This window comes from Emydura macquarii, unplaced genomic scaffold (genome assembly GCF_026122565.2).
Source record: "Emydura macquarii macquarii isolate MOO-44397 ecotype Brisbane River unplaced genomic scaffold, CSIRO-AGI_Emac_v2 contig_383, whole genome shotgun sequence".
Classification (NCBI taxonomy): domain Eukaryota; kingdom Metazoa; phylum Chordata; order Testudines; family Chelidae; genus Emydura; species Emydura macquarii.
This window is the reverse complement of record NW_027130520.1, coordinates 3680098-3692462: the sequence shown is the minus strand read 5'-3', so window position 1 is coordinate 3692462 and position 12365 is coordinate 3680098. Positions and strand designations below refer to the sequence as shown.

Below are 12365 nucleotides of genomic sequence, written 5' to 3'. Positions count from 1 at the left end.
TATAACTGTAGGAAATCGGCAGTTTACCCAGAAGCCCGCGCGCTTGCGCCTCTTCGAGGTCAAGATGGCGGCGAGGGCACCAGGTGAGGAGGAGGCAGGGATGAAGTGGCTGTTCCCGGGAGCCGCGCGTCCTTTCTGGGTGCCGGGGCTCTGAGGACGCGGCGGCGCCGCGATCTGCGCGCTGAGGGGGCGCGCCGGTCCTGGCCGCTGTTGGGTGGTTGTGCCCGACGGTGAGGGGCGGCTCCTTTCTAGTCCGCACCTGGCCCCATCCGCAGCCTTCTGGGGTCTGCCCTGCCTCGTTAGTCCCGAGCAGGCGGATGTGCGGGGCGCGAGGAGGGCGGACGTTGGGTGGGTTGGGGCGGGGCCCATTAGGAGTTCGGGGGGCGGGTAGTTAAATTGCGGAATTGGGATGCAAAGTAAATTCAGTTCTGCAACGTTTTGCTGCTTTGTGAAGTTTGGGTAATTTGTTTTTTTGGGTTTTTTTAAACCGAGAGTATTTGTGAGCTGGCTTAACATCCCCAGTTGTTGTAGGCTGGCTGACCTAGCAGGACTGGTTCGTCCTCTCCTAAGATTCTTTTTTGCAGTGTTTTCATAGGCAGTCTAAAATGTAGGGCTGGAAGGGACCTGGAGAGTTCATCAGCTCCATCTCCTGCACTGAGGCAGGACCATACCTAGTGTCCTAGACCATCCCAGACAGGTATTTGTCAACTGTAACCTGATCTTAAAATTCACGTCTCCTGGAAGCCTATTCTGGAATTAACTACCCTTCTAGTTAGATTTTCCTAATAACCCAACCTAAATCTTCCTTGTTGCAGAATAAGCTCAGTGCTCTTTTGCTATCTTCAGTGGACATGAAGAACAATTAATTGATCACTGTCTCTTTATAACAGCCTTTAATATAGTTGAAGAATATTATCAGGTCACTTCGTTTCCCCCTTCCCATTGCCTTTTTCACAGTTGTCTTCCTTATCTTACATATGAAACTGTTAACAAATCCTGGAGTATTAGCCTTTTTTGCAGCTGCATCATCTTGTTGACTTGGTTTTGTGATCCATTATAGTTCTTGGTCCTTTTCAGCAGTACTACTGCTGAGCTTGATAGTCCCCAATTTATGGTTGTGTATTTGATTGGTTTTTTCCCTTTTTAGTGTAAAACTTTGCACTTGTCTTTATTGAATTTCATCTGGTTGATGAAATATTGTTTTCCTCCTGTTGTAGGCTCTCTCTTACAGAGTACTTGCAAATTAAGTGGCAGGGTGGGGGAAATCACTATCTTTCTGCCTTCCTCTGCTGGTGAACTCAGCTGGTTAACTGCCATAGTATGCTTGCTACCTTTCTATTATTTATGGGTTCTCCAAAACTGCTCATTCATACTCCAACATATGTTTCATGCATTTTAAGGCACTCAGCAGCATTCTCTCTCTCCTTCTTTGCCTACTCCATACAAACTTAACTTCTTTGGAAACCTCTTTATTGCCATGTTATAGGTAAGAATCTTCTAGGAACTTAAGTCCCATGATTACTTTATCTCAACAATTAGAGAAATATTTTCTATTTGTTTACTTTGTCTATTTGGTTTTCCCTTTTTCAGGTGGGTCTTTGAACAGAGAAGTAATAGGAGAGAGAAACACTCAAAAAATGATGTGCATGTGTGATTGTAAAATCACAGAAATTTGCAGGGAATGTCAGGGGGTAGATGTAGAACCTGAAACTGTTTTTAAGTCCTTTTGTGAAACTGGCTAAGTTTCAAGTTCATAGTGGCCCTTTAAGTACTAAAATCTTTCCATTGAGCAAGGCCAGAAAGATTAATTTATATAAATGAGATACAGGTATAGTATGTAAAACTAATCTATAATAATACCACTTACTGTGATCCTTGTTAGTGTTCTTTCTGATAATTGGCTCAGGAACACACACACCCCTCTCACTCCTTGGAGGAGGATGAGAACAAACATGAGACGGATGTTAGTAAATGCTTAATGCACTACAGGAAGATGCTAAATGATGAGCATGGTATGAGAAGCTATAACAAATAGTATAGGAACAGAGTTCTAGAAAAAAAATCTTACTGCTGGAAAAATACTTGTACTGATCCACCAGTGCCTAATTTAATCATTTTCTTCATATATTACAGGGTGGCCAAACTTACTGACCCTCTGAGCATACGATAGTCTTCAGAAGTTTGAGAGCTGGGCGCACCTGCCGGGGCTCAAGGCTTCAGCCCTAGGAGAAGCCCACCCACACCTCCCACAGGGCTGAATCCCTGAGCCCTGGCAGGTGCCTCCTGTGGAGCTGAAAATCCTAGCCCCACTACCCTGCTACAGGGCAGAAGCCCTGAGGTCTTGCTTCCCTCCTCTCCCCGTGCCTAGTAGGCAGAGAATAGGTGGAATGTGCGGGGCTCTGTGAGCCACACTTCAACTGTAAAAGAACCACATGCAGCTTGCAAGACATGGTTTGGCCACCTCTAACACATTGAAATGTGCAGTGTTAACTTTGTGCAAAAATACCCGGCCCCCCAAACTCTGTTAAGCAAAATTTAAATTAACATTGACCTTCATAGTGGTTCACTTTCCCAGTGCAATCTGAAGCTGTCAATTTCCATTCTGCAGTTTGGTTTTCTTCTGGAGTCAAGGGGAGCAATGGTTGCCCAATTTTACTAAGCATGGAAAATAATTTATTTTGTTCTCTAGTAAGCATCACTTAAACTGGTCTACATAGAAATCCTAATTTTGTTATCTTCTAGTGGGTTGCAAAAACTCAGTTAAATTTCTTGATAATATTAATGCTCTAAAACATCAAATTATGTCTGTTTCAGTTATGCTATAATGTTCACCAACTTGTATGTCACAATAATAGCTAGACAAATGCTGTAAATTGAAAGCTGGGGTTAAAGTCCAGAGATTTTTAACTAGTGCTGCTTGTGGAAACAGACACTAAAATAATATTGTACTTAAGTGTGGGGGGAGGAAAAAAGATAGCAACCAAACTGGCATAACTTCAGGGTCAAATACCTCATAGCATAAGGTCATGGGGAAATACACAAATATAAACAAATAATATTGAAAAACAATGCATCTTTGCTTCTTAGTGGTAGAGAGTATATTTTTATTCCTAGTGTGTTGTGAGATGATGGACCTTAAAATTGTTGTTTTTTCCCAGTGAGGGTTTTTTTGGTACTAGTCCAGGACTTGGACCAATATAACTTTCAACCCCTGTTTAATGAGACAGATGTCAAAATGAGTATTGCAGAAGTACTATAATGTTATGTGCGCAGCATCATTTAAAAAATACTGAAGAGCATATGAAAACAAAACTAGATATGGTGTAATCTAGATTAATGGCCTAATGTTATGTTAACATATATGCATAGCAAAATAGATATTAACTAGCAGTGGGTTAAATGTGCAAATATTTTATCTACCAATGATGCGTGTTGTCTTACTCTTGAACTAATAATGATCACTCTCAGTTTCAGCAAGTAGTCGACTGTTAGAAGGCTTTCGCAAATGGTATTACAATGCAGCTGGATTCAACAAACTTGGTAGGTGTCTTAATTTTTTTAAGAGTTAAAAACTGAACATTTATGTGCATCCATTGTATATGTAAAGAACCTTTCTCGATGTTTAAAGTTAATTTAAGAACTAATGGGTTTATTTTCAATTTAAAGAAGGTATTGTGTATCAAAGTTAGCCACATCTTTCTATGGCAGTTGTGAAAATGTTTGTAGTAACATAGAATCATAGAGTTGGAAGGGACCTCAGGAGGTCAGCTAGTCCAACCCCCTGCTCAAAGCAGGACTAACCTCAGCTAAATAATCCCAGCCAGGGCTTTGTCAAGCCACAGCTTAAAAACCTCCAAAAATGGAGATTCCAGCCTCCCGAGGTAACATGAGTGCTGATACATTGCAGAAGATGCAAATTGTTCATCACTAGTTTGTAAGTATTATGGTAGCTACTATAATTTGCTTCTCTACAACTAAGAGCCCAAGTATAAACTAAAGGAAGCTGGAAGAAGAAGCTTCATGAAAACAGCCCCAATGATCTAGAACACTATCTCAAAGGGGATCAAGAGTCCAATCCTCATTATCTTCAGATCTTACTGTAAAATTCACCTCTTCAAGGTTCTTATCTGATTCCTGTTGATGACTGAGATCACCAAGAATTTATCCATGAGAACTGGACTTGGTCACAATAAGGTTTGCCAAAAAACAAAGCAACAGAAGCTGGAAATATGCTCTAAATTAACTGCAGCTCACTTGCAGTTATGGTGTTATGAACTGTAGAAATAGGAAAGGAAGTTGAAAGAAAATGTTATTGGGTGATGATGTGATTCTCCAGTGCTTATGAGGAAACAGCATTGCTACATTTCTTTCATCCATAAAAACAGGACATTGCATAGGTAGCATTTCCTTACATTTTTTTCAGTATTAGTCCATATGAACTCTGTACCAACTAATCCAGTTGCTGAATGGCTCATGTTTATTCACTGATAACTTCCGACTATGCAGATTCTCTTTTAATGCCGTTTTATTTGACACTGAGTCAATTTGTTTATGAAAGGTGAAAGAGTAAAGTTGTCCATTTTTCCACAGAAAAGAAAGAGTGGCTGTACAAGCTCTCAAGTACTATTTCTGTTTTCCCTCTAGAGGTGAGATGTTTGTTCAGAGTTTTTAGGCCTGTTCTCACTTCTGCTGAAACTGTTAACAGGTATTCCTACTAGTTTTGTTAGTAGTATTTTATGGTGGACATAGTTCCACTAGGAACTGGAGTGGAATACCTCATTTCATATTGGTCACCAAACAGCCATCATGGGAACTGTCATGACATAAGGGTGAAAACTATCTGGTAAAAAGATAGGAAACAAAGGGTAGGAATAAATGGTAAGTTTTCAGAATGGATGGAGGTAAATAGCAGTCTCCCCCACGAGTCTGTACTGGTCCCAGTACTGAACCCTGGGAGACGAGATGGTAATTCAGCACCATCCCAACAGTGATTTATGGTAATTCAGCACCATCCCAACTCCAGTATTGTTCAATATATTCATAAATTATCTGGAAAAGGGTAAACAAAGGTGGCAACATTTGCAGATGATACAAAACTACTGAAGATAGTTGAGTCCAAAGCTGACTGTGAAGAGTTAAAAGGCACCTGACAAAACTGGTTGACTGGGCCACAAAATGGCAGATGAAATTCAGTGTTGATAAATGCTAAGTAACGCACACTGGAAAACAATCTCAACTATACATATAAAATGATGGGGTCTAAATTAACTTTTACCACTCAAGAAAGAGATTTTGGAGTCATTGTGGATAGTTCTCTAAAAACATCCACTGAAGGTGCAATGGAAATAAAAAACAAAAAAAAAACTGAACAATATTGGGAATCATTATGAAAGGGATAGATAAGACAGAAAACATTGCCTCTCTATAAATTCATGGTATGCCCACATCTATAGCATGCAGATCTGGTTGCCCCATCACAAAAAAGATATATTGGAAAAGACACAGAAAACGGCAACTAAAATGATTAGGGGTATGGAAAAGCTTCCATATGAGGAGAGATTAATAAGAGTGGGGCTTTTCAGCTTGAAAAAGAGACACCTAAGAGGGGGATATGATAGAAGTCTATAAAATCATGACTGGTGTGGAGAAAGTAAATAAGTTGTTTACTCCTCATAACACAAGAATTAGGGGTCCCCAAATGAAATTAATAGGCAGCAAGTTTAAAATGAACAAAAGAAGTTCAAAAGAAGATGTTGTGGAGGTGAAGACTTTAACGGGGTTAAAAAAAAAAAAAAAACAAGTAGATCAGTTCATGGAGGATAGGTCCAGCAACAGCTATTAGCCAGATGGGCAGGGATTGCTGTTTGCCAGAAGCTGGGAATGGACGACAAGGGATGGATCACTTGATGATTACCTGTTCTGCTCACTCCCTTTGAACCACCTGGCATTGGCCACTGTTGGAAGACAGGATACTGGGCTAGATGGACCATGGTCCGTCCCAGTATAGCTGTTCTTGTATTCAAAGTTTGCACACAGAAGGGAATAATTGAATCAAGCTGAAATGCTGCTTTTTGTTATGATCTGAGCATGTAGGTTAGTGTTCAATAACTTGCTCTGTAAAAAAATGATTACTATTTGTATGGAGTACTAAAAGGCAACTCAAACTTATACTGTTAAGTATTAATGTTTGTACAGTGCATTCTAAGTGCAAATCGCTATTTAAATATTAACTAAAATTAAGATTTTTGACAGCTGTTAACACTAGGACTGGCAAATCAATGATGCTATTGAAAAATGTTACTGTTACAGGATTAATGCGAGAGGATACACTATATGAAGATGATGATATAAAAGAAGCACTGAAGAGGCTTCCAGAAGATGTTTATTATGAACGACTATTTCGCATCAAGAGAGCCCTTGATTTGAGTATGAAACACCAAATCCTTCCTGAAGAACAGTGGGTGAAATATGAAGAGGTATGTGGATGATGATATTGGTTACTGACAAGAATAAATTACACTGCCTATATTAAAAAAAAAAGTGATCTGTTCTCATCTTAAAATGTTATGTGATTATAGTCCTGGTATACAAGTTTGGTTATGTTCTGTTCAGTGAAAATAATGAATCCTTATCTGACAGCAGACAGCCTACTAAACCTCGATCCTGAAAAGACTCTTCCATGTGCTTAATTTCATGCATGTGCACAGTCCCAGTGGAGTCTATAGACTACTCACATGAGTAAAGTTGAGCAAGTATATAACTGTTTGTGAAATACTTAGAATTTGCACTTGTATCTTACAGGATGCATTTAATGAACAGTATTTTAATTTTGGTCAGCGTACTAAAATTTTGTATCTTTTTTAAAAATGGAAGTTCCATTTACAACACACTGCACAGAAGCTTGAGTATCTTTAACTACAATTATAAACATGGAATTTTTACTGCTGTGGAGTAAAGAAGAAAATGCCATCTTCCAAACAAGGCATAATGTTGTATATTGTAAAAATCTCCAAATAACACTAGCATATCTTGATCTTTTGACGAGCCCCATTAATTTTGCAGAAAACTATTCTGAGCTAAAGATTTTATTCTTAAAATCGGCTTGAGAGATTGGAGTTCTCCTTTAAACAGTTTTCTCTTCCAATGTAATATGAGAGATTCCAGTTGTAAAGTAAAGAACTTTGAAAACTCTATACCTAGGTATGACTAAAATATCTGATTACCATGGAATTTTCCTTTTTAAGTGTCCTAAATGGGTCACACTTAAAGTCTAACAGTGCTTTGTGACTGCTATGTGTAATAGCCACTCATGTAAATAGGCTATACTAAGTTACTGTAAATTCAATGATCTGTCACGTAGTGAACTTTCCTGTTACATGATTAATACAGATTACAGATATCAGAGCTTACCTAAAGTGTAACTGCTCTGAAATTGCAATCCAGCTACTTTGTAATTACAATGTGATAACATTTATTTATAGTAAACTACATTAAAAGAAAATCATTTGAGTTGCAAAGTTAAGCACTTGAAAGAATGCCATATTTACATTGGCTGTGCAAACTTAATTCTGCTCCCCAGTGTGCACATGCATTCTGATAGTCTTCAATCAGATTATATTGGGATTTTTTTCAACAGGACCCCTGCCTCGTGTACTGAATGAATTTGAATAATTGTTTAATGTATTTTTGGTATACTTTTAACCCTTTTATAAAAGGAAAGGTAAACGCAAATACTTGTTAAAACTGTAACATCCATCACAATCCTGTTTCAGGGTTTGAATCTTGAGCTTTCAGCTCTGCTGCATGCTTGACCTATAGGACTAACTACATTAGCAGACAGCAGGAGAAGGCGATTCTCATAGACTCTAAGGTCAGAAGGGACCGTCATGATCATCTATTCTAGTCTAACCTCCTGCACACTGCAGGCCACAGAACCTCACCCACCCACTCCGAATAGACCTTTAACCTCTGGCTGAGTTACTGAAGTCCTCAAATCATGATTTAAGGATGATTTATTCCAAAGGGTAGAAAGGAATGGGCTGCTGGCACCATATGGTATATCTGGGAGAACTTGGCCAGGCTCCCGCCGCCGCCGCCCCCCCCCCCCCCCCCCCCCCCCCAGCCACTGTCCCCCATGTAGTGCAACATGGGTGGAGGGATGGGCTGCTGATACCATATGCTGGGCCTGGAGGTATAGTGGCTGGTGGCCAGAGTGAGTGTGGAGTGGCTTTCCTTTTATCCCTGGTGCTACATCTGCTCTGACAGTTCCTATATATCAGCATTGTTGCTGGCCTTTAGAATGTTCATGTTAAGTTGTTATTTTAGCGTGTTGCCCACATTTTCCTGAGGAATGCAAACAAAAAAAGTGATTTAAAAAATTTTTTTTTTCAAGTTTATAACTTAGATAAACTTGAATGAAATTTCATGGGGAAAAGGCGCTTATCTAGACAGAGGACTTTCTTGCTATTGAGTTTAAAAAGCCTGTTGCAAACAATGTAGATGTTACAGCTTCTCAAAGTCACAAGAATCTTGTATTGTAAAGTTGCTATTTGCTCCCCCTGTACTGAAGAATTAGCAGTCAGAAAACTTCCAGTATTAAGAGTCAAAGAGTAAGGCTGCAAGAATTTCTGCATTTGAAAGTGGTGGAAATCAGTTTCAGGTTCTGAAAAATAAGTTGTTTGATCCTTTTTTAAATGCAGAATTTACTTTGCAGTGAAGCTAGGCTAAGCTAAGGTTTTCAGCTTCATCCTGTTTTGCACACCGGACTTTCATGTGTCCCTATCCACATCACATGGTATAGGTAAGGCAGAATTTACAGGGTAGAGTCATATCCCTTCATAGAATCCCATAAGGCTAGATGACTGGCCATTGAATTAAGCGGAGGTGTAACATCATGTCCCAGTTGGCACTGAGTTACCATTCCAGTTCTGCAGGATTCTGTCAGTTGGAGCATAGAGGAAAATGCAGTGATGGGCTTAATTTTTCAAGCCTGATGATTGCACAATGAATTTGATGCCTTCAAGGCAATGACAGGTATTTCGGGAAACTGTTCTGAAAATTCTTTTCTATGTATGTACTTAGTAATTAGCACAATTAATATAACTGCATTCTGGAATTTTCCAAACATCCCAAAATCCTTAACAGAAGATAAAAAAAAAAAAAAAATGCCTGCAGAACTCTGAATTTAATATTTTGTCTTCCACCAAGTGCAAATGATTTGAAACATGATTGTTTGTTTGCTGTAGAAGAAAAGTCCTTGCCCAAAGCTGCCTGCAGTCTAAATGAGCAAACAAATGCATACATTGATACAAGTTAACATTATGCATGTGATCTTTGAATCTATAGCTTGTGCTTGGTATTGGTAATTACTGAAAGGTCATATTGCCAAGTTCTTCAATTAACAATATAAACACACATGGTCTATATAACTATCACTGTGTCCACAGCATTTTTACCACCTTGTGCTGTAATCCTGTTTACGATCACAAGCTAATATGGGTCAGTACTTGAATGAGAGACACTGATTTAATGGTGACTTGCTGCTTGTCCTTGTTAAATTTCAATTTAAATTTGTATTCTGGCTACCAAAATTTTCCTTCAAGTTTCAATTGGATATGTATTCTTCACTTTCAGTTCTAAATACTTATGTGTTTTACCAGAAGTCTGCAGCTTCTCTTTAGTGGAGAACAGTGACTAGTGTAATAATTCTTAGCACTTAACTTGACTCTCCATTTGCAAACTATAAAATGTTTTATGAAGTATCTTGTATGAATTTGGGTCGCAAGGTGTTACATTTTGCATGGTGGTTTTACTTTTGTACATAAATAATCTCATGAAACCTGGTACCATCTCCTACACTGTACTGGATGAGATATTTGTTGGCTAAAAATGTAAAAACCTTAATTGTTGAAGCCAAATCAACTGGCATACTTACAAAATACAAAAAGGAGTGTTCATTGTACAAGATTGTGTTTTATGATCTAGTTAGGATAATTTATTCCATAACAAGAAACTGGCCGTGAAACCAGAGTTAGTTATCCTAAAGCTGGTGGGACTTTTAAATGTAAAAAAAAATTGCCCTCCTCAAATGGCAATGGATCACAACGGTTCCTTCCGGCCTTGGAATCTGACATTAAGAGTAGGAGATGGGCAGGTCTTTCATGATCTGCTTTTAAGTGTTTGGGAACTTCTACCAGGAACAGAACGGATTAAGGCAAACTGAGTAGCCAAGTATTGGAAAGGTGGTGTGCAAGACTGACCACAGTTGTACTGACTAGAGAAGTAGCTATCCAAAAAGAGAATAACTTGGGGTATAGGAGAAAGGAAGACTAGAATCCACTTATGGACCAGATTAGTACATTTTAAATTCATAGGATCCTATAGATAACGAATTGCTCAAGTGACTAAACATAGTTGGACAGATTCACAACAGTTACATATAGTTGCAGAACTACTTTTTGGACACTGCTTCTGCAGCTCAAGAATGGATTGGAAGAAACTGAGGCATTTAATGCTAAAATACAAAGAAATTATATTCCATATATGCAATAACAAGAGCTTAGTTCAACCATTTCAATTGGCCTTTGAATTGTTCATCACATGGAACTCAAGCTCATCCATAAAATTGCCAAAACCATCTGAATAAGGAGGGAGTCTAAAATGTGGGAGGATGATGAAAGCCTGACTATGTCACCAGAGCACTTTGGGCATTGAGCAATGAGATGAAAAACTCCTGACACTTGGCTGTGGAAGTCTTGCAAGAGGGCATAACTTGAAGATGGAGTTGCGCATGTGTAACTGAAAGCATGATTTGGCCTGTTAATGGTGGTGTGGTGTGAGATGGTAGAACACAACTTGTCAATCACATGGCAGGTTGAATTTGCAGGAATTGCAGCTAGAAAATTCATCCTTTTACTCTTAAAGTAGGCAAGGTTTTATATGAATTTGAGGAAAAAAGAACCCTGGTGTCATTTTCAGTTGCACTTTCAGAATTAGAGCAGCACTTAATGTGAAATTTCTTGTATATTTAAAAAAAATCTGTTCTATTTTAGGATAAAAAGTACCTTGAGCCATACCTGAAAGAGGTAGTCCGTGAACGACTTGAAAGAGAAGAGTGGAATAAGAAGTAACTGCTGGGGAGATACATCATGCAAACTGCTGCATTTCTTTCTAACGAATATTTTAAAGTTATGGTAAAAATCTGTTGGGAGGAAAATCTGAGGCTGAAGAAACACTTTGTTCACAGAATTTCAGTCCAATTCAAATAAATACGTCGAAGTACAAAATCTAGTTGGAGACTTTTTTTGTAAATTGTAACAAACCAGTGTTCAGACCTTTCCTACAATCAGATACATTGCATATCACCACATGAGTATGTAGTCTTCATTCCAGCCTCTTGATTCATACTCTTGTCATTGTACAGCTGCTTCCTGCAGCTGGGAGGGTAGGAAAGCAAAAGTCTTTGGGTGTTTATGCCAGCTCCTCTAGTTAATTTATAAAGGGATACTTATGCACAGAGCGATAGGCTTACACCCTTCAACGCCTCTCTTCCCAGGAGACAGGAATACTGTGATGCATGCTTGATTACTTATTCAACAACATTATGTAACTCTGTGTGTGAACCCAAGCACACGGAATACTACAATAATGGAATGGAATTTCAGTGATTTGTTAATCACAGTCTAAAGAAAATTGTCTCAGTTTTATTAATATCCTAGTTACTCGCTTCATGTACTAAATGCTGAAGTATACTTTAGAATAGCCATCTTCTGTGATTGGAATGAGAGCCACCCATTGTTAGCAGATTCTTGAAATTTTACAATGTGTTGCAGGGTTACAGTGGATTACTCTGATTCTCTTTCTAGAAACTAATTTTAAAAATTGCATATGTCCTTCCTCCTCCTCCTGCCCAAAGTAAGTCTTGGTGCAGGCTATCTGATCTCAAGTACAAATATCCAGTTGTTTAATACATAGACTCATAGGACTGGAAGGGACCTCAAAATGTCATCTAATCCAATCCCCTGCATTTATGGCAGGACTCAATATTATCTAGACAAGTGGTTCTCAATCTTTTTACCATTGTGGGCTGCATATGCAGCTCTGTCACATGGGTCACATCCACACAATATATACACTTCCTGTGTGCTGACTGGGCTGCAGATTGTTGGCCTACCAACTAGAGCAATGGGCTGAGACTTAGGAGTCCTAGGTTCTATTCCCAAATCGGTCACACAACAGCCCAGTCGCATTGAGCAAGTCGTGTTACCTCTGTTCCTCAGTTTCCCCAACTGTAAAATACGGATCATGCTCCTTTGTAAAGTGCTTTTGAGCTCTATGGATGAAAAACGCTAAATAAGAGCTAAGTA

The 12365-nt window shown here is 39.0% G+C and overlaps 1 protein-coding gene across 1 annotated transcript; it reads left to right on the top strand.

Annotated features, from left to right (window-relative positions):
* UQCRB (ubiquinol-cytochrome c reductase binding protein) lies at positions 1 to 11285 on the top strand. Its single transcript, XM_067536855.1, has 4 exons — positions 1 to 83; positions 3469 to 3540; positions 6310 to 6476; positions 11052 to 11285. Exons 1-4 carry the CDS (start codon positions 65 to 67, stop codon positions 11127 to 11129), a joined length of 336 nt encoding a protein of 111 aa, XP_067392956.1. The 5' UTR covers positions 1 to 64; the 3' UTR covers positions 11130 to 11285.
* Positions 11286 to 12365: the final 1080 nt, after the last annotated feature.